Source organism: Sander lucioperca, chromosome 20, assembly GCF_008315115.2.
Source record: "Sander lucioperca isolate FBNREF2018 chromosome 20, SLUC_FBN_1.2, whole genome shotgun sequence".
NCBI classification, from domain to species: domain Eukaryota; kingdom Metazoa; phylum Chordata; class Actinopteri; order Perciformes; family Percidae; genus Sander; species Sander lucioperca.
The window spans coordinates 14358312-14382891 of NC_050192.1; the positions used below are offsets into that span (position 1 = coordinate 14358312).

Genomic DNA, 24580 nt, shown 5'->3' on the forward strand with positions numbered 1-24580 from the left:
ATTTTGCAACATTTGAATCAACATCTGTTGACAGCTGTGGGGCTGATCTGAAGCAGATACGCTTAATTTTTTTAAGTGTTAGACTAAAATATTAACTGAGTAAGTGAGAATGTTTTTTTCTCTACTTTTATTGTTGCTTTTTTAGTCATGAATTAATAAACTCAGTGGTTGATTAATTCCAGCAGTGCTTAGTGTAACCTGGTACCACCCTGTAAACTATAATGCATCCAAGGTATTCCATTGAGATTTACTTATCCACACACTGTGTGTGTGTCTGTGTGGGTGTGGGTGTGTGTGTGTGTGGGTGTGTGCGCGCGCCTTAGTCAGTCTGTCTCAGTGTGTATGATTCACAGGGCACAGAGAGGTGTTATGGAATGTGAACCATTGTCTGGGAATGCAGGAGTCTCCTTTTTCTTCACCAAATGGAAACTTAACATCTTTAACCTTCAGGTCTTTTCCCCACACCAATGTGAAATTTCCCCTCGCTGGTTCGTCTTCTATCAGAAAGCTGAAGTCAGCCCAAAGGAGATTGCAGAGCGATTTGAGGGAGGATTGTGTCTGATCGCCACATCTAAAGTCACTAATGACATTGCATCTGTGGCATTCAGGGACTGTAGCCCATTTCTTGCCCCAACCCCCAAAACCGTCAGCACGTTATTCCACCACATTTCACTTGCCACAGTGGCATTAGCTTCTTAGGTTTGCCTATGAAAACCGTATGCTCATGCTCAGTGAGATTTTTCCTCATCTGAGCTGAAGCCACACTTTTCAAAAATTTGTTTTGGAGGACATAGAGTGTGAGTGGAAAGCAGATGGTACTGAGATTAAGCATGGGTCTGATGCAGTTGGCCACCTCATTATGTTGCATAGAATATATAGTCGCAGCTGAAGACCTCAGCTTTGACAACAGAAGCTGTTGTGGTTGATATTCACACTGTGGCATGAAATGCAGACACAGGGAAATACATAAAGAAGCTTGGCTGCTTGGATATGAGTAAATCCTATGAAATTAAACCAATTACTAAACTGAATTCATAGCCAACCAACCCTGTATCTCCTCATATTGTAGCTGAACAGCTGTTGGCTAAGCTGCTGCATTGTGGTCCAAGAGGAGATAGAAACAGTGAGAAAAGGGTGAGAGTAAAAGAAAAGAAAACTGCATGAGCAAACACAGTACAGGCGATCAATAATGGATTTTTGAGTTTTCTGATGTTCAAATTTGAAAGTTACAACATAGACAGTATTGTTAAGGATTCTTTTTTTTAAGATTATTTTGGGCATTTTTAGGCCTTTATTTGACAGGACAGCTGAAGACATGAAAGGGGAGAGAGAGAGAGAGAGAGGGGGAATGACATGCAGCAAAGGGCCGCAGATCGGAATCGAACCTGGGCCCACTGCATCGAGGAGTAAACCTCTATATATGGGCACCCGCTCTAACAACTGAGCTATCCGGGCGCCCATTGTTAAGGTTTATTGAAATTTGGCTATAGACATACAGTATGTGCTGAGTGGGACATTTTAAAGTAACAACACTTTTAACACTAACAGCTAATATAACTGTAAATTTGAAACCGTAAACTGGAAATTAAATTAGTATCAAATAGTATCAGCAACTACAAACAACATATACTGAATATGTGAAAAAAAGAAACAGCCTATAAAACCTGATAATATATTAAACTTATAAAAAAAAATGCTGCCTTTAATTCACTGCACACAAATCTTTGGCATTTCTGTAATGCAATTTTTGTTACCTACATACTAGAGGTGTTAACTTTTTTACATCACAAATCAGAACTAACACAATCTGCAATCTGAACACATTTGTTCAAATTCATTCAAATACGACCCACTGTAGCCTAAATCTAAACTATGTTGCTTCCATTCATTCACAGGGCCTTGGCTGCCTCACTTGAGTGACAAACAAATTTAACACGCTAACATGATAAGCTAATGTTACTGCAAGGCCTTTTAAAAAAGTCAGAAAACAGCTTTGTTTATCCACGATTTTTCCATCTGTGGTGTAAAATCTAAAATGCATCCTCATGTTACTTTGATTGTTTGGTGTCATTATTCTTTCAGTCTTATTTTTGCGCTAGCAAAAAGAGCAACAATAGCCTGGTTTACTGCAGTGGGTCAGATGGACAAATGTCCTGCTGGATTACAGCCTGTTGTGCTTATGCAAACAAAAGGTCATTACAGAAACAATATTTAATAATTTCCCAAGTTCAAACAGCAATTTAAAATTTAGATGATAAGTGACAGTCCTATTATCTAACAATACACAGTAGCAGTTAATACTATCGCCGCACCAATGTATCATTCAGGCTCTAAAAGGCAGGCAGAGAAAGATGAAGCTGAGGGAGGAACGAGCGGAGATGGAAATAAAAGAGAAATTCTTGGCCTTGTTGCGCCAAAAACCTCCAGTGAATTTATGAATGCTCATCCACAGCTGCTCTGCATCCTGGATCTGTAAACGTGTTAATGCTGCCGAGGCCTGGGCGTGTGAGAGGAGACACATAGCGCAGAGAACCACAACCACAAGGCCAGCTTTCCATACACAGCACTGGAGGTGGTGATGGATATCACACATGTACATACATTTACTGTACCATAAACGCACACATACTGCACTTGCAGTGTCCATACGTATTTTCTGTATTACACTTGTAAAAAACATACATTCTCACACTCATCTAAAGTGTTTATTTATATACACCACCTCTGCACACATTTACATAAATACACACAAAACACATTTATAAAAGTAAATCCTGTTTGTTAAATACTGGCACACACAGGTTGAACATATTTTAACCGCCCTGTCAGACTAATCTCAGGAGACTCCTTACCCCTGCAGAAAACGTTAGGTTTACCCAATTCAAACTGTCCCCAGAGCCTCAGCCAAAACAGCTGTTTGTGTGCAATACCTACAGGCATGCAGTATCTCTCTCACTTTATTTCTCTCTCCCTCCCTTTTAATGCAGAAGCGTTATCTGTGTGATAAAACGATCATAAAATGATCATTCTTACTTTGCCCAAAATACTTAGATACCAAATACTAGATACCAATATATCTTAGCTTTTGACTAAACCAATAGACTTCTGTCTCTCTCTTTAAGTGTAAGTGTGTTCATATCCTGTCAAGTTAACATCCAATACTCCCATAAATGGACAATTCACAGTAGGTTGTCCTACAGTATAGCTACATGCAAATGGGGTAGTGTTTACGAACTGACCGAAGAGCCGGTTAATTAACCCGACTCGTGTCACTAAACCGGGAGAATCGAGTGCCATACGTCAATAAACCGACTCACTCCTGTTCTCACATCAATGCATTCGTGCCGTTGTGTGTGTAGCTGGTATTCTTCTGCTAGACTGCTACTGTGTGTGTAGTAATCTAGCTCAGTAGCGCCTCCGTGGTGGTAGAATCAATCAGGAAATGGCCTAGACCGCGCACCAGGCTACTGAACGAGAACCGGTGACCGAATCTATTAACTCGGTAGGCCAACCTACGGTCGTCCAGTTGAACCGACTTGCGTAAAAGAGTCGGTTGTCCCATCACTAAAATGGGGGGGTGCCTTGCTGGCAAAGTGCTCTTGAGCAAGGCACCACTAGTGGTGCTATGGAGCAAAATGGACCAATACAGCAGCAAATGCCAGGGCTGAAGACTACTAGCTAGCCAATGTAAATGCAAAAAAATGTTTTATGAGGCAGGAAATGCATGAAACACTGAGTGTAAACATATCTTTTTTTGTTTACAAGAAAACTCCACAAAGCAGCTTTAAGCTAGTTGACTATTAGCAGAGACAGAGAAAGAGGTTGTGTGGCAGTCATTTCTGTTGTGAAAGAGAGGTGAATATGTCAAGCAAGTCTGGCAGACCCATGACAGTATTTGAAGAGAGGCTGTCACAATAAAAGCCTCAAATTTGTCAGAATGTGGAGACAATTGTATTTTTGTCTTCTTCAACTTTTGACTGAAGCCCTACATTTTTAGTCTGGCTGACTAAATATTGATAGGTTAAGACAGCTGATGTCAAAATACTGAAATCCTGCTGCTCTCTTTTCACAGTTAAGGGGCCGTATCATCCACAATATCCCATGATATGTAGCCTATTCGTTATCTCAACAATATTTGACATTATTATTTTTTATATAATCGGTTATCATTTTACAATAGTCCGAGCATATTTTACTGTAGCATTTGGATCTTGTGTGTCACGTAGTCTCCAAGGTAGTACATATTATTTCCAGTGGTGGAGGAAGTACTGAATCTCAGTACTTAAGTAAAAGTACAAATAACCAGAGATATATTTACTTTAGTAAAAGTAGAAGTACAACAATGACAACCCTACTTAAGTAAAAGTAAAAAGTACCTGATTTTAAATGTACTTTAAGTATTAAAAGTAAAAGTACTTGCATAACGATTTATGCTCTTAATGTCTATAATTTAAAAAAAACAGTATGGGCTGTGGCATTTTAATTAAGTTAGTTTTAGGTTAATGTAATTGTGCTTACCATCTGTGGCCCAGTTTACATTCTGACTTACAATTCTGGTTATCTATCAGGGTGATCTGCATGAAGCTCGACTTTGCATTATTTCCCATGGGACAGTGAATGCTGCACACATTTATTTAGCGAGAACACACGGGCTTGGACAACAAGTACGTGGCTTCACAGTTGAGGAGGACCGGGAGTGTTTTTAAGATAAATATACGGGTTGTATATTAACCCTATAACGGATGCTTCACATATGACCAAGCAGAGTATCGGGAGCAGCAGCAGTAACAGGAGCAGCGGTAGTACCGGTACGCGCCTGGCCAATAAATGCTATTGAAGGGTGGGTCTTGGCGTGGCCATAGTGGGATTCGTAATATCGCGAGCGGCACTGGGAGCTGGACGGCCGCTGCTGAAGGCTTCCCTGCGGACTGCAAACGTGTGATGGTCAGGAAGAGGTTTTGGCAGGGGGGAAAACTGATCAGAAAATGTAACGAAGATGTAACGGAACGTTGTAGAAATGTAGTGGAGTAGAAAGTATAGATAATTGCTGCAAAATGTAACAATGTAAAAGTCAAAAGTATGCACTATTGATTGTACTTAAGTAAAGTACAGATACGTGAAAAAATGTACTTAAGTACAGTAACTATGTAACCGTATTTGTACTTTGTTACATTCCACCACTGATTATTTCTGAAAAACCAAATGGCATGCGACTGATGAAAGAGTGGAAGTGGTTCATGAGTTCTTCAACATACCAACAACTGTAGCAGGTGGACAAAATATTTCCTTCCATTGATGCAACGACTAGAAAGGCCAGGCTTTGTGCCCGTGTTGCCTTCACATTCCAGATTACTGGAATACCTCTCTTCACCTGGACACCTGCACAGCTGTGACTCCATATCTGCTAGACATATAAATCCTCCTCTCCTCTCCTCTCCTCTCCTGTCCTCTCCTCTCCTCTCCTCTCCCCTCCCCAGAGAACTGTGTGGTCCAGCAGCTGTACATGTAGTGCTACAGTGTTTGCTTTTATGTCCTTACTAAGCAACCCTAATAATAATGCACCATTCATTTTAGGGTATATGGACAGATACGGTAACTGCAGACTGTGGTTTGTGTTGGCACTGTTATATGGCCCTACTCTTTCACTTTTCATAAAGATGAAAATCAAAGGTATATTAAACCTGGATTTCAAAATACTTTAGTTTTTGACAAAATACCTGGAAAACTACATTCCCATCAGCCTTAACTGCACTTTTTTAGTCCTAATTAGCAAATGTTAGCATGCTAACACACTAAAAAAGATGGTAAACATGGTTGACATTCTAGGGTGACCAGACATCCCCGGATTCCGGGGACAGTCCCCGGTTTCGGTGACCTGTCCCCGGCTGGAGCTGTCCCCGGTTTTCACTGTGACTGACAGACCCGAAATTGGAATGAAATAGTCGTGCACCCTACACGCACAGGCTCAAGACAGCCAGAGCAAGCCTCAGAGCTCAGGGATGTTCTAGAATGCCCATTTTACGATGCTAAAATTGCTGTTTATTTACATGGAGTCTGGTGGGTTTAGCGAACGCAATTTCGCAGACTTTTTATGTTTTAAAAAAGGATCTTACTCTTTAACTTTTAAAACGAGCACTTTTATGAACATACATACAAGCTGGAAATTGACGTATTATTAACTTACATTGTAGCTTGTTTGACCGTTGCCGACTGCGGCGATCTCGTTTAATACTGGACCAATGTAAAAGGAAAATATTTCCTCAATAGTTTTAATTGTATCCGATACTCAATGAGCTGTTGCAGAAACAAGCCCAGCGTGAAGCAATAAAGCAAAAGCTGTCAGATAAATGTAGTGCAGTAAACATTACAACATTTCCCTCTGAGGTGTAGTGGAGTACTTATGAAGTAGCAGCAGGGGCGATTCTAGGATCAGACCTTTAGGGGGGCTCAGCCCCTAATGAGAATGTGACACGGATATAGTGCATGCAAAAGTGTTAATCTGCACCATGAAATTACCATCTTCTTCACAACCGCACTTCTGCTCTCCCTCTGACAGATAGAGACTCAGCCAAAGGGCCAAAGTTATAATGTATTCTCATGTAAACTATTTATGTCAGCACAGACATTTTTGTTATTTGCTTAGCCAGTGTATCCCACCATAATGGTTATTATGTTGCCAAATTCCAGACAATCCCACTTATATATATCCAACTTACAAATATGAATATATCTTTCTACTGGTATGCTTCCTAGTGACACTAATGCAAAAATATGAAGAAAAAACTATTCCACCTGTGTGTGCATGGTTATAATTCTGAAGTGCAAAATAGTTCAGGCTACAGCACAAATATTTCCATCCATAGATAAGAATAATCAAGTCTAACCTCTGAATTTCTTTTCAAAGTGCACCAGATTGATGCATTTAAACGTTAAAATAGACAACATTTTCTTACAGGGGAGCATGCCCATGGACCCCCCCTAGGGGGGCTTGTGCCCCAGTGCAGCTCTGGGTCTAGTGACCCCTCCTGGGGCAGTGTCCCCGTTTAAGTTTTACAAAGATAAAAACATTACCTTTTTTGGAGGTATTTACGCTTCTGAGCTGAAAATGTCCCTGGATTTTGTCTCAGAAATCTGGTCACCTTACATTAAACCTCCCATACATTAGCATGTTAGCTTTATGACATTAGCATTTAGCTTACAGGCAAAGCCTACAGAGCTGCTAGCATAGATGTAGACTTATTCTGTTAACAACTGTCAACAACTAGCTAGCTTTCTTGTGGGATCATGTTGCTCGTCAATTGAGGATCCATGTAAAATCGTTGTCTTTATTATTTAGGTGTCTTGCTCCAACATGTGTGAGCTTAGCATGTGTATAATTGTTTTTTCTTCTTTTACTATCATAAAGACCTAAAACTGTATGTGATTTGCAGAGGTGTGGACTCGAGTCACATGACTTTGACTCGAGTCAGTCTCGAGTCAGAGTCACTTCATGAATGCATCATTTCCCAGAACCACTTTAACCAATCTGACAGACCGCAGACCAGAGAGAAGCATGAACAAGTTATGTCGAAAAGTGCCGTGCGTGCCAGTGACATACGTTTTTACTGGCCCGGGCCATTGCTTATGTCGAGCCCTGCCTTAATGTTAATTACAAAGCATTTTGCCATCCCTTTTCCATGGATCTGACACCTGATGGGCTGTGCTGATTTCGGACAGTAGTCACCCAGCCTCCCCCGCTGCTGCCAGGGGACGGGAGCTACATGAGGTAAGCCCGCAACAATTAACGTTACTGTTAGCTAAAGATAAGATACAGCCAGGTTTCCCTGGTGCGGAGCTTTGCGTCCAACACGACAAATAAATAAACTACAGTTATTACATGTTCATTTGTCAACATTAGGATGCATAGGGATAGCTCAATTTGACGCTCAGATCAACAGAGAGCCGGAGAGATAAAACCACCTCTAACTGCTAAACTAAAGTAGCTAACAACGTGTAAACATTAAACATCTGTGGTTGAGTAACGAGAAAGTCGCTAAAAGGAGATCGCTATGAGTGCTTGAGTGAACGATAGTGTAACATTAGATTTAAATGTAAAGTGGATTAGCTGCTGTAATGATGAATATGACAAAAATACTGCGTCGAGCAAGACGCTATCAACACAGAAGCATGTCAGCCAAGCAGGAGGCAGCACAGGACAGTCGAACCGTTAATAGTTTCATTGATGAAAGTGAAAGCCGCTCCGCATATCCATAATATGTTATGTGCAATTATGTACTTACGTAATTACGTTCAATGTAACCTGTCAGACTGGTGATGAAAATATTAGAGATCGCACAAGCCTATGTGGTGGACAACAAAAAAATTGATTACAATGTGCAAAAAAAGCAGGTTGAAAATCACAGCAACAACTTGCAACTTCGTTTGACGTTTGAAGCTGCACAAAGAACGGTAACGTTAAGTTGAGGCTAAATAATTTATAGACATTGACAAATAGACAGAATGTAAGCATGTCGACTTAATTTTGGCACAATTGGAACCCCATACCATGTCGGCAAAGTGTCGTGGGTTCCCTCCCTAACTCGTACTTAACTCTAAGTAACAACCTTGTGGCTGAATGAAACTGTTTAAATGCCTTTGTTTATGTTGACATAAAACATTATGAACATGCAGTGTCTGTGTTATTAAATTCAGTAGCACTTGTCAGAACTTGTTTAAATAAATGCACATTCGGAAAGGCCTTCATGATTTGTGTAAATTTAATTTATTAAACTCTGTTGTTTACATTTGGTGAATATTGCATTATGACTTGTTTAGGACTTGAAACACAAGTTTAGGTCTTTGGACTTGACGTGAGACTTGCCTCGGGACTTGCCTGTCTTGACTTGGGACTTTGGTGCAGACTTGAGACTTATAATACTTGAGACTTGCAAAACAGTGACTTGGTTGTGACTAAGCCGTATAATCACCAGCTGCAACGAGTCATCATTGTTCCTTCATTTGCCAACCTCACAGCTGGCAAGCACATAACGAGCGCTGAGCTAGTTTTGACTCGTTTATCTTCAGATTGATTCCCTTTATTCAAAAACCAAAACAGTCACTGCACACAAAAAAGTTCCGAAGGAGGAGTTGTCTGTAACTGGCATGTGAATGAGTAATTTGGAGGCTCTTTCAAGTCCCCCTCTGCTAAAATCAGAGGTTAAATAGGAGCATTCCTTACATAGCTCCATAGCCATAATATGGAGATTAATGTGTTTGTCCAAAGGCTGTGAGGGGATAGTTGCTCTGAGTATCACAGTAAGAAATCTGACCAAAAATCTGCAGTCTTCTCTTCTCACAGAATGCTTAACCAGTGTTAGGAACATTTCACCAAAGCCAAAAATAGATGTGCTGCTGGCCCATACTTATTCTTCAGCTACTACCAGACTGTTGCTTGATCTACTTTGTGCCTCATTTGGCCAATAGAGGCCCATTGTTTTGGTGCTTTTAACTCAAGACTTCTTGAGTAGATAGAGGCATTATAAGGTGCTGTAATCCCAGTGGCTGTCAGGATAATATCAACTTGGCTTTTAAGGCTTTTTAAGAGACTGGCACTTAGACACTGGGTTCTGTGCCAGGGTCTGGCAGTCTCAACAGGTAGTAATTTGACTGGTAAATGTGTCATTATAGCCATTGTAGAAGGTTGGTGCAGACAGGGAAAAAGAAAGAGGGGGAGGAGAAGAGAAAAGAGAGACAGAATAAGAAGGGAGGATGTGATGGATGGATGAATGATGCAGGTTTTAGTGATAAATGGTTGAAAAAATGTACAGATGCAGCAACAGGAAGGAACAAGAGGTTTTACAGCAGACAGGCTAAGATAGGCTGTTGTAAAAAGTCTGAAAATATCACAAACCTGTTACTGTAGGTTGCTCAACTTAATGGAATGCTGTCTTTTTCTCGTTCTGCCTCTGTTAGCTTTTGCAAAGTGTGGGTGGTCCCTCCAGTGATATACACAACAGTTACATTTCTATGTCTTACTGAGGGCCTTGTCTGCAAGCCACAGGCTTCCTCTTCTGTCCTACGCCTGGTGCTCTCCCATGTGGAGACGAGACAATGTGGCTGTGCTGCATTCAGTCAGCAGCCCTATTCTTACATCATATATCAGCTTGAAAAAATATAATTATCTCAGGTTTATTATTCATGTAAAATCTTGCATGGTCCACTTATAATCATTTTGTTGACAAACCTACTTTTATTCTAATTTACATTGTAAATGTCATGCTTTTAAATGGTCTATAACTCATTTATGTACAAAACTGAACACTGAATGAAAAACGCGGTCTTCTCAGCTGCATAAATCACGCATTATTTGCAACAATAACTTCAAGTTTATATGCTGTCGTGCTTGTGTTACTAATACAATCTCCCTTGGCGTCGCTGGTTCTAGGAAGTATGTGATTAGACTGGTGATGTTTGGAGGCCTTGTCGGTTTTAGTTATTACTCTCATTTCGTCTTAATTACGGTTGTATGAATAACTCCACATCCAAGTGCCAATTGCCCCCCTCCTCCTCGTTTCACAAATGACACTAAGAGGGAATCTAAACATAGAGAGTGAATTTTTGTGGTATTTAAAATATCTCTTCCGAGTCACAGAGGCATTTACAGTGTAATAGCGGGGAGACGAGGCTGTGTTTACTGTACAGGCTCACATGGGGGGAGGAGACTGGGGGAGAAGATGGAGTGGGGAGGGTGAGGGTTAGAAGGGTCCCTTAGAGTCATGGTTTCTTTTAGCACTTCTCTCCTGTCTGTGTGTTTCCTGTGCATCTGTGCATGCTCATTAGTACTCTTAGTGTGATGCATGCACCCAAACACTGTAATGTTGCACCTACATGCTTGTGTGCATGCACTCATATACAGAGGTCAATGTATAAAGAGGCTCTCTTTGACCCCCTCCTGTATGCAACTGCAGATAAAAGAAACAAGCATGCTTATAACACACAGGAAGCTGGGCTCAAGAGCTAGATCACGTCCCAGAGCAGGGTTTAGCCAAGCTCTGACATGTAGGTAAACAACACAAGAAAAGTTAACAGTAGAGATAGGGAGGGAGGGAGGGAGGAAGGAAGGGGGTAAGGCTGAGGGAAAGAAGGAAGGAGGTCACTAAGGGATGGAGGGAGGGACAACTAGCAGAAAGGGGAAGGGAACAGGCATTTGCCTTTTTTGTCAGCTGAGGCCGGGCTGTTGCAGACTATTACTTGTTGTTGCATTGTATCTCTGTTTGGAGAGAGCATTGTGAAAAGCTGGTATGGTGTGAAGAAAAACACATTGTTTCAAGGCTAATTCAAGGTATGACAGTCAAAATTCGTTCTTTGTGTCTGCAACTTGTCCTACTGCATCTTATTTTCTGCCACAGTCACTTTCCTACTCATGTTGTTTCACCACGAAGGATAACGTGTTTTTAGTGTGACTATATTCAGTGCTGTCATTTTATCCCGCGAACTGCCATGCACCTTTATCATTCTTGTGCTCAGCTAGGGTCTGTTTACTTTGCTCCAGTGTATTGAAGATGTTGCTGGGGGTTTAGCTGGGATCGTAGATGTATGATGGAGGCTATGCAGCTCCTGGGTGGTCTCGGTCCTCACTGCATATCCAGTCACGTACCCTAGTGGCGTATTTTTAGTGAGAGTTGCTCTTAACTGACTGAGTTAACATCCTGTGTTGGCTTCTCCCTCCTCTGTCTTTGTATCTCTGCTCTTCTTTGTCTGCCTCACCTCTATGTTTTCCACCAAAGTTTTGGGGCATAGGTTTCAGCCAGGCAGTTGTCACTTAAGGCTGAGGCTTTTAAACACAAAGATATGGCTACACACTTTTGACATGTGGTGTCGGGAGGGATTGTACTTCAAGTTGATTGATTGGGTTGAGTGATTGGGCGTCAGCTGTGATTATAATAAGTGTAATAGCGGTTAAATACCGTAGCAAACACTTACTCTGTAGCTACTCGTCTATTCTTGTTCCTTGCAAAAATTAAAATATGCTGATGAAAACATCCTCAAAATGACAGTTTTGATCAGCGATTGCTGTTAGCGCGAACTCCGGAGACAAATGCATTGTGCTTCCTGTGGCTGCTTCACAATAAAAGTCACCCCCTGTTTCGCATCTTAAATGCTTTTAATGTAAAGCAGCAGCAGTAGCATGTTCCGTTTGCATTACCAGTAACATATAAAGCTGTGACACGGCTGTAACAGTAACTCTTGATTACAATGCTGTCTCGTTTCTTGTGAATCCCCTGTGCGTGTAAAGGCAATTTGAATCCAGTAAAAAAATAGGGTTGAATTTAATGAAAATCTTAAGGATTCTGACTTTAAACAAAGTACGTTGATAACCAGAAAACTAAGGCTTTGTTTGACTGGTTTTATTTGATTTTATTAGGATCCCCATTAGCTGATGCAGAACATCAGCTACTCTTCCTGGGGTCCACACAAAACATAAAACATTACAACAGATAAGACGTTTTCAGACAAAAACAGCCACATGATATAAAAATAAGAACAGTATAACTAGCATTATTCTATCTTGCAACCATAACTATACATATTCCTCTTCATATACAGTACTCTTATAAAAGTGAACATGCATGTCTGCCCTCTCAGGATATCTAAATGAATGTGTTTTTGTCTTTCTTTCCTCTCTTCCTTCCTGAAATTAAGTAAAAGAACATGTCTGTGTTTGATGATGTCATCCCTCAGGGCACAATCATGGAGGAAATGGACTTTGAGCGGCGCCGGGAGCTGAGGAGGCAGAAGCGGGAGGAGATGCGCCTGGAGGCCGAACGGTAAGATCCATTTGATTCTCCGTCATTCACATCTGCAGATTAATACTCCAGGATTTTCCAACTAATTCTCTTGCAAATCAGAAAGTGTTTAAAAAGTCAGTCCTTAACAATGGATTAATTTGAAGTTGCAGCCAGCCACAGAACTTGTCGCCATTGAAGATCTTACTACTTTGGTTGTGTGAAGCTGAGGGAGCAGCCTGGGTTGTGTAATGAGGCTCTGGTTGTCAATGCACAGCGCGCCTCCTCTGATGTTCTTGCCAAGTTGGAGCAGGAGGGAGCCAGCTTTAATGGCTTAGACCCTCCTCTTGGTCTTTTAAAACATCGCTCAGCAAATATTGGCTTCCCCCAACCCAGGCTAGAAAGAAAAAAAAGGTTGATAAGAAATCTGATAAGCAATGAGATGACCTTTAAGTGGGAATGTTCAATCACGCCCTCCCTCCCTCTTTCCAATTTTCTCTCCCAGATACCGCAGCCTTGTGAACTCCCTTTGATTCAATGTAAGAAATTGATTAAGCTAAAGTTCATTTCAACAAATTGATTGAGTGTTAACATGCCAAGTGTAGTAATCAAAACTAGTAAAAAGGGACTTTTTTGTGAGAGCTTGATACAGTGTGCCAAGGAAGCATTTTATAGAGCCTTTTCACAAATGTCTCTTCATCTGTGCTACAGCCCTTCCAATTAAGGATGAGGTTGATGTGGATGCAGATACTGGCCAAGGTCACTCGCCTGTTTGATGTATCTGTGGGAAGAGTTTTGTTCAAGCCTGTTACTCCATCACTGATGAAAAACAAGCTGACATAGGTCTGACCACGGCTGAATGCATAGATGTTTCTGACTGATAATTTTTCTATGACACAAAGAATATGTGAGCAGCGTTTACCTTAGTAATGAAGAAGGCCTTTTGCTCAAGGTAAAACAGCATTTCTTGTATAAAGGAAATTCTGCAAAACCATGCACACCATCCACAATAGTGAAGGAGATATACTAGGTAATAAAATTCAGGGTTAAGTCATTCATTGAAAATAAAGTGTCTGCCAGCTTGTGTGTGCTGTATGGATGGTGCCAAGTTTATTTCCACAGGGGTATGCCATGGAGGCCAACAAGGGTCTTTTTACTCTTCTACTTATTTATTCTGGGTAGTGAATAAAGGCGACCTATAAATCTACATGACCAATATTATCGCTCAAATAGCTTATCAGAGATATATGGTATCAGCATAAATATCAGCCGATAAGTAACAAAAAATTGTGGTACAGAAGTGCCAGATATACTCTACTGTGCTTGTGGTAGTAAACAGTGTTGCCAGTGCATAGTAGTACATATCTTGGTCACAATTCTTTAAAGTTGCATTAATTGATTGTTTTTGGTCACTTGGGGGCCATGGAACAAGCTAAAAACACAACAAGGACATACAATATTATCACCTTATAAAGTTGTCACCACGCAAATGTAAGCAGGGCTCAACGCTAACTTTTTAAAGTGGTTGCCGGCTTGGCAACCAGGCATCAGCTTTTGGTTGCCGAAATTGACACTACGGTTGCCATGTTTTAAACTGCCTATATTTGGAGCAATTCATTTCTTATGTAACTATACCACACATTTTAATAATGAAACAAGGAGATAATGGCTTGCAATATAATTTGCCATCCCTCTCAAATAGGGATGCAATGGGTCACAAAACTCACGGTTCGGATCACGGTTTTGAGTCACGGATCGGATCAATTTTTGGATCAGCACAAAAGGGGGAATTTGAATGATTATTAAACATGTAAAAACAATAACTTTTAACAATAATTAAATTGCTGTTAAAAGACAAAAACAGATGAGAAAAGGGTATTTTACAATAACTATGAATGCACCACAAGGTTTACCAGGTTTAAGGAAACGCAACATTTAGTCCCGTCTGTGTTGTATTTCCGACAACAGCAGTGACCAGTGCTAGTTTGTGTCTTTTAGCTCATAGCTTTAGCGGCAGGTGGTTGTACGTCCCGCTGTTAGAATCCTCTGCAGTTAAATACAGTCAAACTTTTACTAGGGGTGTACCGATCCGATATTAAGATCGGATATCGGTCCCGATGTTGACAAAAGGTCTAGTTTTGTTAGTTTTTTTCCCTCTGTCGCACGTGTGTCGCATGCTGGAAAAGTTGAGTGTACAAATAAATAAGAATTCAATACATTACATCTATGTTATTTTGTCTTAGTTAGGAAAGTCGGATTGGTGCATCCCGAACTTTTACATCGTTTAACTGTCAGCATTTTAACCATGTTGAATCCAGTTACTACTGTAGCTAACGATAGGCTAATGTTACCTGCTGACAAGTGTAACGTAATATTAGTGTTAACTAGCGTGACATGCAGCGATGTTTTTGTTGCTTGTAACGTCTGTTTCGGAGCATCAGAGAGCAGCGCAGACATTTAAGTGGCACACAGCAAATTTGACTGGAATATTGGATTGTATGAGTTCGACAATCGACTAGTGTGGACTTGACCGGAAAACAGGAAATAAACAGAGGTATGTGCACTGGCTGGATTAACACAACTTTTATGCCTTTCTGTCACATCTACTGCAGTCAGATTCGCTGTGTTCCCTCGGAAGGAATCACTTCACATGGGTAGGCATTTGTAATGACATTTCGAGTATGTTTAGAGGCTAAAAGCACGTTTAAAACTTGCCCTGTTTAAGCCTGTTGGGTGCTAACGCTAGCAGGGGGATAACACGTTGTAGGCAGCACCGATTGTTTTCGGTTTTTTTGCTACTGCCAGCACTCCAAATTTCCAAACAACAGAGCTACGTGTTGAAATTGACCGGAATTCTCCTTTAAGGGACACACATACTACTTCCATAGCGACTTTATCAAAAGCTTTTGTAACCTCACAATAACCTCAGAATAATTTCTGTTATTTTAGGGTAAAGATCCTGTGCATTTTGATTTTGTGTAACAGTTACGCAGTGTTCTCCCTCTTGGCATCTTTTTGTTTTAACTTCTTTCAGACTTTTATGCCTCATTTCCCCAGATGCACTCTAAATAGCTGATTGAAGGGAAGGTTAATGCCGTTGTTATATTTTCATTGCTTAAAACCCCCATAAACCCCCTGCTGTTAGAATTATTTATGCAGTTTTGCCGTGTTTATGTTACACGGAGAAGATGAAATTTGGCAGAAAATGTAGACTAAGAAGAGCCTACAGAGGGAAGAGATGAGGACTGACTGACTGACTGAAAGAGAAGTTGACCAAGAGTGAAAAAGAGTACGAGTTGTAAGTGCCTTGGACATTTACATTTTTAGCTTGGCGGGAGTTTGTTCATGACTGTTTATTTGGTCCGAGTAGCAATAATTTCATCTGGCAGGCGACACGCCGCTCCTGTTTTTGATAAAAGATTACATCTCTACATTGTTTCCATTTCTGCCAATATATTGAAACAATCAATATTTACATGCCCCTCTCGGTTGGACTAGTCAAAACCACATGTTGTCTCATTGGCCTGCTTCCATTCAACCATCACTGAGCACACTGTGAGACAGCGGAGAGAGACGCAGAGAGAGTGTGGGGCCATATAATAATGGCTGTAGGAATGCCAAATTCCTGGCTATTATAAGTGTTTACTGGCCAGGTCTCCATGAGCTGTTTCCTACATGCTGGGACAGTGAGATTGTCTGTGTGTGTGAGAGAGTGTGTGTGTATGTGTCCCATAGTCTGTGTAAGCTGTGTACATGTGCATAGGGTGCATGCGTGCATTCAGTTAACCATGCAGGCGTTCGCTGTAGTGTGCATGTGTGTTTGGATCAGCATCAGGTGATGAAGGTTTGACAAGCTCCATTCACTTTCATGAAGTGTGTGTGTGTGTGTGTGTGTCAGCCAAGCTTCCCTGTCTTACATCAGTCTCAGTTATAGTTGTAAGAAAATGATTGTTGACATAGAGGTGCACAATGGGCTTCAATTCACGTCTAGCTCTATTCAGTAAAGCCACACACACACACACACACACGCACGCGCGCACGCACGCACGCACGCGCGCGCACGCACGCACACACACACATGGTTTTCTGCTCTGCTGAGGTTTCTCACACTCTCTTATGCTCTTTAGTTCCCCTGCTCATCAGTGCTATAGTACATTTATGTTCAATGAAACACACAGGAATGTCTCGACTGCATCTTTTCCCATAGAGAGCACATGGATGTGGAATTTTCCCAGTTAAACAGTGACCAAAGGGTGTCTGCTTCAGCTAGAAATAGTCTTCTTTTGTAACAGTGATAGTACCCATAGTTTACCAAAAAAAGCTGTTGTTACTCCCTGCTTAATGCAGCTGGAGCAGTTCATTGTCCTCAACAGAATATTTACACATTGCGTATATATTGCACGGCCGCAATGGTGATTCATCACTGTTGTATGTTGGACAGTTAAAGGAACAGGTAAAGGAACAACTTGGGAAAAACTCAAATCCGTCTGTCTTGCTGAGAGTTAGATAAGAATTTGAATGTTCCCGCGCATAACCCTCAGTAAAACCACAACATAGTCGTTTTTACACTTTTGGTGCGGTTTAAGTCCTTCTCCATCACTCAGTCTTCATGCTAAGCTAAGCTAACCGTCTCTTGACTGTGCCTTCATATTTATTGCACAGACAGAGTGGTATCAATCTTCTCATTCTCAACTCTCTGCAAGAAAGTAAATAAGCATGTTTCCTTAAATGAGCAAATATTCCTTTTAATGTAATTTATGTAGAACTTTGCTAAATATACAATGTTGATGATTTCTTCTTTGATGTCCTTTTTCAGAAGGTCAGTCTATTTCTCTCTAGTTGCCATTTCTCCCTTTTTTCTCGCCATACTCCATCTCCTCCTCTCCTTCCTTATGCATCCGCTCTATCCTCCTCTTCTTCAGCTTCCTCACTCTCATCTTCTCCCTGCTTCATCTCCTCTCACCTCATCTACTTCCACTTTCATTTTCAACCCGTCGTCCTCCTTATTCTTCTTCTCACTCTCTCCATTCCCCTTCACTCCCAAACCTCCTCCACCTTCTCTTCTTACTTTCACATCTTCCATCTTCTCATCTTTCCCTTGCTTTTCTCTTTTCATCTTGGGCTTCCTCTTACATTTTAAAATGCACTACCTTCTCCTCTTCCCCACTCACTCAATCTCTTATTCTCCATCTTCTTCTCAGTCTCCTCTTCCTTCTCTCGCTCTAACCCCTCTTTCTCTCTCTCTCATCCACCATTCTTTACATCTGTGCCGTGCCCTCCCCCTGAGAGACCAGGAAGGGCCGAGGAAATAACACCCATCCTCCGTGAATGAGCCATGCCAAATAATCCTCGCCCAGGGTGAATGGAGCGTTCCAGACGTGACCCAGGTCCTGCATCGTAAACCTGTTGGTTCTGTCAGGAAGAGCGAGGGAGATACAGATAAAGCGATAGAGATAGGGAGGGAAAGGTGGAGCAATGTATGTTCTAACTCACCACATCAAACTTCGACAGGAGTTAAGCTATTGCTGCTGATTTTTTTTAAGCCTAATCATACTATTTTACTCCCAAAGAGAAGTGTTATATTTATGTTTTATATGCATGGTATACTGCCTTGTTCATCTGTGAATAAGAATAAATGCAGTCGAGGGGAATTCTAACATTGTGTATTCTTGGAGCCAGCCCAGCAAAGCACAGGGTGGGGAAGAGAGACATACAGGGTAAGTTGTGGTTCTTTGGGCCGGCGGTAGGAAGGGAAATAGTCCAGAGAGGCCAGCGTGGGAATGGGTCAGCATTTCTGACAGCGTAAGCAGAGCCCCCACCCTCTTTCCCTCTCCCTCTCCATCCCTTCCTTTTCTCCCCTCCCCTCTGTTCACAGCAGCTTTTCTTTTCGATCTTCCTCTCTACTTTTCTCCCTCCCTTTCCCTCTGTCCCTCTCCTCTTGAGGAGGGGTGAAGAAGTCTTTTCTCATGGGCTTTTACCAAATTGTTTTCACTGACATTTCTGAGATATTTCGCTGTAAAGAAAATATTTGGACATATTTCTCCCTAATAGGCCCGCGAATGGCGATGTTTTGTGTGCCGGTGCTGTCCACGCAGACAGTTACTCTATGAAGACAGAATCCTGCTTAAATCAGCATTGCTGTACTGTACCGTGTAGCAAAAAAAACAAGAAAATTAGGACTTTATGCACATGTGTAACAAGACTTTTAATTTCCGTTTCAGCTGTAACACAGCTGCCACATGGAAACCTAAGTGCATATTAGCTGTCAGTTAATAGTGTGCAGTTTGCTTTCCTTACATACTGTACTTGGCCACCCAAGAAAAGGTCATCTGTTGCATACTTTATTCTGACAGACACGCATACCTGAACTTTATAACTGTGGCTGCACATCATTCTGTACAGGAAAAGATGTCGTCTATGATAAAATCTGCAGATTACTCCTTTTTCCATTATCGTGCACGCCCTTTCCTTTCCCGTTTTTCATTTCCCACTTCTCTTTATCCTCACTCTCTATTTCACTTGCTCTTTCTTTTTCCCTCCTTTTTTTCCCTTCCTTATCCCCGTTTTCACCTTTCCTCATATTTCTGTGTCAGTATGCTGATAGAGTTTGGGGCCTAGGTAAGGAAAGGGATATCAAATTGGGGCTTTGGTTGTGTACGCGTCTCTAGCCAAGGCTGTGATTGACAGGAATGCTAATTCAGCTTTTAGGAGTTTGTTCCTTTCTCTTACTGAGGAATCTTTAACCCTGAGATTGTTGTCGTCACCAAGGACTCTTTTGTTCCATTTTTAGCTGTTTTTTTCTCTTTCTCATGACATTTGGTGCTGTTTCTCGGATGGCGCAGTCCCCAGGGAGTTAAGGCAGAAACAACATATCACTCTGGCATTTTAAATAAGAGTTAATGTACTTTCTACTGCAGGGGAACTCAATTTAAATTGACGGAAGATGAATGCAACTGAAAAAGAAAACTAAGATTTTGGGGGGAAAGAAATTATTCAAAGTGACTACTATGTAACTTTTGAAAAAAGAAATGACACATTCTTCCTCTTAAAAAAAGCTGAATTGTGGAGCAATAAAACCCCTCTCACTTCATGCTGCAGCTTTACTTGGTCTTGTATGACCAGTAGCTTATGGTGGCTAATGTTAGCAAACGTTGGCAAACTTAAAATAGATATATCAGAGTCAGTTTTTACTATCCTCTTGTGCTTTATTATGCTACATTTTAGCATTTGCCATTATATATTGTCATTGTAACTTGTGGCCACAGTGGTTGGTGTTACATAAGATAGCTTTAAGGTTGAAATACCAATCTGGGTTTGACCAGTTTTCTACCCTTAAATATGCTGAATTATCAGATTTAAGCACACACACATGCACATGTGTAAATCATTGCCTGACGTCACAGATGTCACCGTCCCATAGGTCCAGCTTGGGCGTTAACAGATTCATCCGTTCTGTTATGACAACATTCCTCATCTGAGAGAAATAAATGGGAGGCGGAAAGAACAGCAAAGGGGAAGGAAAGGAAGAAGGAAACAGTTGTTCACAAGCTGTAAAACCTCACATAAACCCAAGCAGCTTTAGCTCAGTTCCCCACACGTGTTGCAATTAACATGCAATAGCACGCTTCGCTGACTGACCTCAAAGGCGGCGCTGTGATGTCAGGTAGCTAGGCATGTGGTTAGCAGTGGGAGTGTAAAGGTCAGTCGGGGCAACACAGTTCAAGCATGGAGCTGAGTTCATAGATGTCAGGTGGCCAGAAACACAGCCGTTTGGGAACTAATTTGATACTTTAGAATAAAGGTAAAATTCTGTCTCTGGTTGTATATAACTGTTGTAAGATATCCTCAGTTTATGGTGCTGTGATTTATAATGCAGCATTAAATATACTTTTACTTTTTAAGTGTCTATCCCTAAACCTGTCTACTTGTATTTAAGTTAGACATTCTGAATTTCCCAGAGTGACTTTGGACCGGCTCCAGAGAGAGGCCTCAACTTGTTGCTTTTAATCAAATTTAAGCACATAAATATACAGTAGCTCACGAGCCAACTAGATTTTGAACAATGGAGTTGTGTTGATGATTGTATGCAGCCGCACCCTTTGCTTAAACCACTGCATTTAATAAAGACATACATAATCCACTGCATGTCTGCTTTGGATTTTGCCATATTAAGGATATGGGCGGTTGGTTTTTAAAATGGATTTATCCCTGCTAATGGCAGGGCAAGATAGGGCGACTAGAAATAAGCAGTTCTCGAATTCTTGTGTCTAAAGCAAAAAAAAAGGTAAGATTTTTACCTTACACGACCTGGCGTGACCGCTCTTCATCTACTGTATGCTTGAGCATTTATGCATAGTAGTAAGAAAATACATCACCAAAAGGGAAACTGTGTTTCACACTGGTAAGATATCCCAGGGTTATCCCAGGTTATCCCCAAGTTTTCTTCTAATTATATACTTGCACGCATTCTTAGGTTGTGAAAGAAAGAAACTGGGAAAGTGATATTTGTGTTGTCGTGGGTATTTCGCTTCCTTGCTGAGAATTAGGTGAGAAGATTGGTACCACTTTCACATCGGTCCGTTAAATACACCGTAACAGCCAGCAGCCGGTTAGCTTAGCATAGCATAAAGACTGGCAACAGGGGGAAACGGCTATACTAAAAAAGAAATTTGGATCAAAGGTCTAAAGGTATGAATTAAACAAGCAAGATACGTATAACATGTTAATTCATGGCTGTTAGAGATGCTGGTAGGCAGATTTTGTTTTACCTTTTTTGGCTAGCTTTTTCCCCCTGCTTCCAATCCTAGTGCTAAGCTAAGCTAAACTTCAGTAGCTTCATATTAAGCGTACATATATGAGTGGTATCAATCTTCTAACTCTCTGCAAGAAAGCGAACAAGTGTATTTCCAAAAATGACAAACTATTCCTTTTAACTGGGAAAGTGCTGACATGAGTGTCTCAGCTAAACTGAGATTGTTTCTAGAATGTATTTAACAAGAGGCAGTATCTTTAAAAGAAAGCTCACTCCACCCATATCCAAGTTGTTATGACACAAGATTTTATTAACCCAAGAAAAATGTGATTTCCAGATTTAATATGGTATTAAATTCCTTGTAGAAATATAAACTTTTAAGGCTAGTGGTTGTTTTGCAGTACATACAGTAAGCTCTGTTCCAACACTTACCAGACCAGTACAAGCTGTGGGCCCAGAACTGTTTCTCTGGCTCTCTCTTATCCTCAGCCAAGCCATGTCTCCAGGCTGAGGTTTTATCAGCTCGTGAAAACTGCTTCCACGATAAGAAGTATTGGTTGTTGCACAGCTGACAGGTCAGTCTGATAGGAGAGAAGAAGAAAAAAAAAGCTTTGGTTAAATCCACCAGATTTGGTCAATGTGATGATTACAGTCCAATTTAAAGAATCGTTCACTTTGAAGTTTCTAACCGTAAAGATAAATTGAGGAAGGGCAGAAGGGGGTGAAGGGTTTAAGGTTGAAGCTGAAAAAAAAGGTCTCTGTTTGTGTCCTCACCCATTCTATCTCTCTTCTTTTGTCTTCCTCAGGTTGGCGAAGAATGATGATGACGAGGAGGAGGTGGCCCGTGAGAGAAGGCGCAGGGCACGCCAGGAGAGGATGAAGGGCAGGGAGGGTGAGGAGCCAAGCGGACAGCCAGACAGTCTGGTCATGACCAACAGCCACAGGTGACACTGTCTGCGACAAATATAAAGTCTGCAGCCGACTGTTTTGTTCCCAATTTTTGGTCTAGCTTAAGGGGCAGAAGAGCAGCAGGGAAAGAGGGAGAGAACAAAATGTCACTGTTATCTCATCACGCCCTGTTAAATTCTTTATGATGTTTGAAAAAAATTCAGGACAACTAAGAAGAATATCACCAAAATTTATTTCACAACCTCTGCTGTAAAAACAAAACAGTATATTGTAGGGTTGGAGATTATTTGAAGCCTTCTGGAAAGTGGGAACGGTCAATTGTTTTATTCTTTCACAAAACAATTGACCATTCGCTAAGCTCTCAGGCTCTGTTTACACGAATACGCTCGCGGGTGAAAACAACAAAATATTTTATCAGATGTACCTTTCGTTTAGACGGCGACGGCATTTTTGGGGCTTAAAAACGCAAAAAACTGAAACCACCCTCCAGAGTGGAAATCTTAAAAACACTCCACCGTTGCGTTCCCGTCTAAAAGGTAAAAACGCTGTGTGGGTGTGTGGGTGTGTGCGTGCGTGTGTGTGTGTCTGTGTGTGCATTGTTTGGAGCAATAACTCCACCTCCTCGTCTGTCCAGACAAAATTGTCAGCTTTTGTTGTTCGCTTAGCGCTACTAGGGAGAGGAGAGGGAGAGAGGAGGAGGAGAGGGAGACAAGTAGAAGGAAGGTTCTACGCAGGCGCGCAGACTTGGTGGATCACATTTCACACACTTTTGCGTCACCATATGCACGCAGATTTCCCCCCCATAATGCTTGTCTAAACGCGGAATAAAAAGTGAGAACGCAATGCCACTTTTGCGTTTTCTCTTCAGATCGTTTCCGTCTAAACATAGCCTCAGCTACTGTTGCTATGCATGTCTTTTTGTTTTTGCTTTTATAGTAGTAGTAACAACAATAATAATGGTGGTCATTTACAGCTCAAAATTAATGGTAAAACTGGCTTTGATTCCAGACAGAAGTAAACAAAACCAGTCTTATCATTTCTAGCTGGCAATTGTAGAGTTTGCTAGCTGTAATAACAACAGTTTCTGGCTAATTTATTAGTTGTAGCTAGCTAGCTAACGTTAGCTCCACAAGTTTGTTTAAACTCGGTTTCCAGGTGACTTTTTAATCTTTTGAAAATGAGAAAGTTTTTAAATATGCACTTCATGGCTACACTTGATATTGTGCTAAAAGACTAAAACCCTGTCCATACAAACACAGGTATTTTCAAAACCACAGCTTTTTCTATACGGTTAGGTCCACACGCAAACGCAGTATCAGCTCACTGAAACCAAACCTTTTTGAAAACTCCTGCCAGGGTGAAGATTTTTAGAAACTCCGGTTGCATTGGTGTTGGGCAGCCGGTGAAAACGGTGACTTTGGCTTGTGACGTCGGAGTGAGCACTGTTGTCTCCTTTGTTTGACATCAGATTGTGCGCCGCTGTCACCTTTGTTTAGCTACATGACACGAATCTCTGCAATAGCAGACGTAGTTAAGATATTGCTGCTAATAACTGCTAACCGGGCTTGTTACATATATACAGATAAATGCGCACAGTTCTCCCATTATATTGCGGAACAGAGGTGTCAGAATGCATTACTCCGCAACTCACTGCTTATGACTACACTCCCACGACAGAGAACTTGCCGCCATCGTCGCCGATTTTGGACGAGACGGATGAGACCCGGTCGGACCTCTACGGGAACTTCAGGCTTCTGATTGGCCAACATAGCTTAACGGTTAGGGTTATATCGCCACCTGTTGGTTTGACATGCTCTTGACAGCACTTGATAGCGCGTTTTTACGTTTTTCATGTGGACTGAGGTTTTTTATAAACCTTGCTTGTGTGGATGAGATTTTTTTTTTTAATTGAAGGAAAACTCATAAAACTTATAAAAATACCTGTGTACTTGTTCTAACTTAACCCTATTTGGCTGCTTAGCTTACGTGCTTGTTTGTATTTTCAAACAGTGTGTTTCCATTTTTAATTTTACAATAGAAATGGCTTTTAGTGTAAAGACTAACCAATGTGTTTGGAAAATACTATGTCAGGTATCTCCAAGTAACATAAGCTGTGCTTTGCTGGAGTTTCAAATTTCCCCAAATCCAATAAATC

General features: G+C 41.2%; 1 protein-coding gene across 15 annotated transcripts in view; it reads left to right on the plus strand.

Annotated features, from left to right (window-relative positions):
* The window catches only part of cald1a (caldesmon 1a), a 64814-nt gene that overhangs the window by 17124 nt on the left and 23110 nt on the right, over nucleotides 1–24580 (plus strand). For 14 of the 15 annotated variants that reach the window (XR_004102509.2, XR_004102508.2, XM_031284761.2 and 11 more), the window contains exons 2-3: nucleotides 12721–12806; nucleotides 22323–22460. Coding sequence is in view for 13 of the 15 variants with exons in the window: in XM_031284761.2 (XP_031140621.1) it covers nucleotides 12730–12806; nucleotides 22323–22460 (215 nt within the window). In the remaining 2 variants the exon portion in view is untranslated. Of the gene's footprint in view, nucleotides 1–11090; nucleotides 11321–12720; nucleotides 12807–22322; nucleotides 22461–24580 lie in introns of those variants that run through there. The other variant, XM_031284756.2, reaches the window with a different exon arrangement.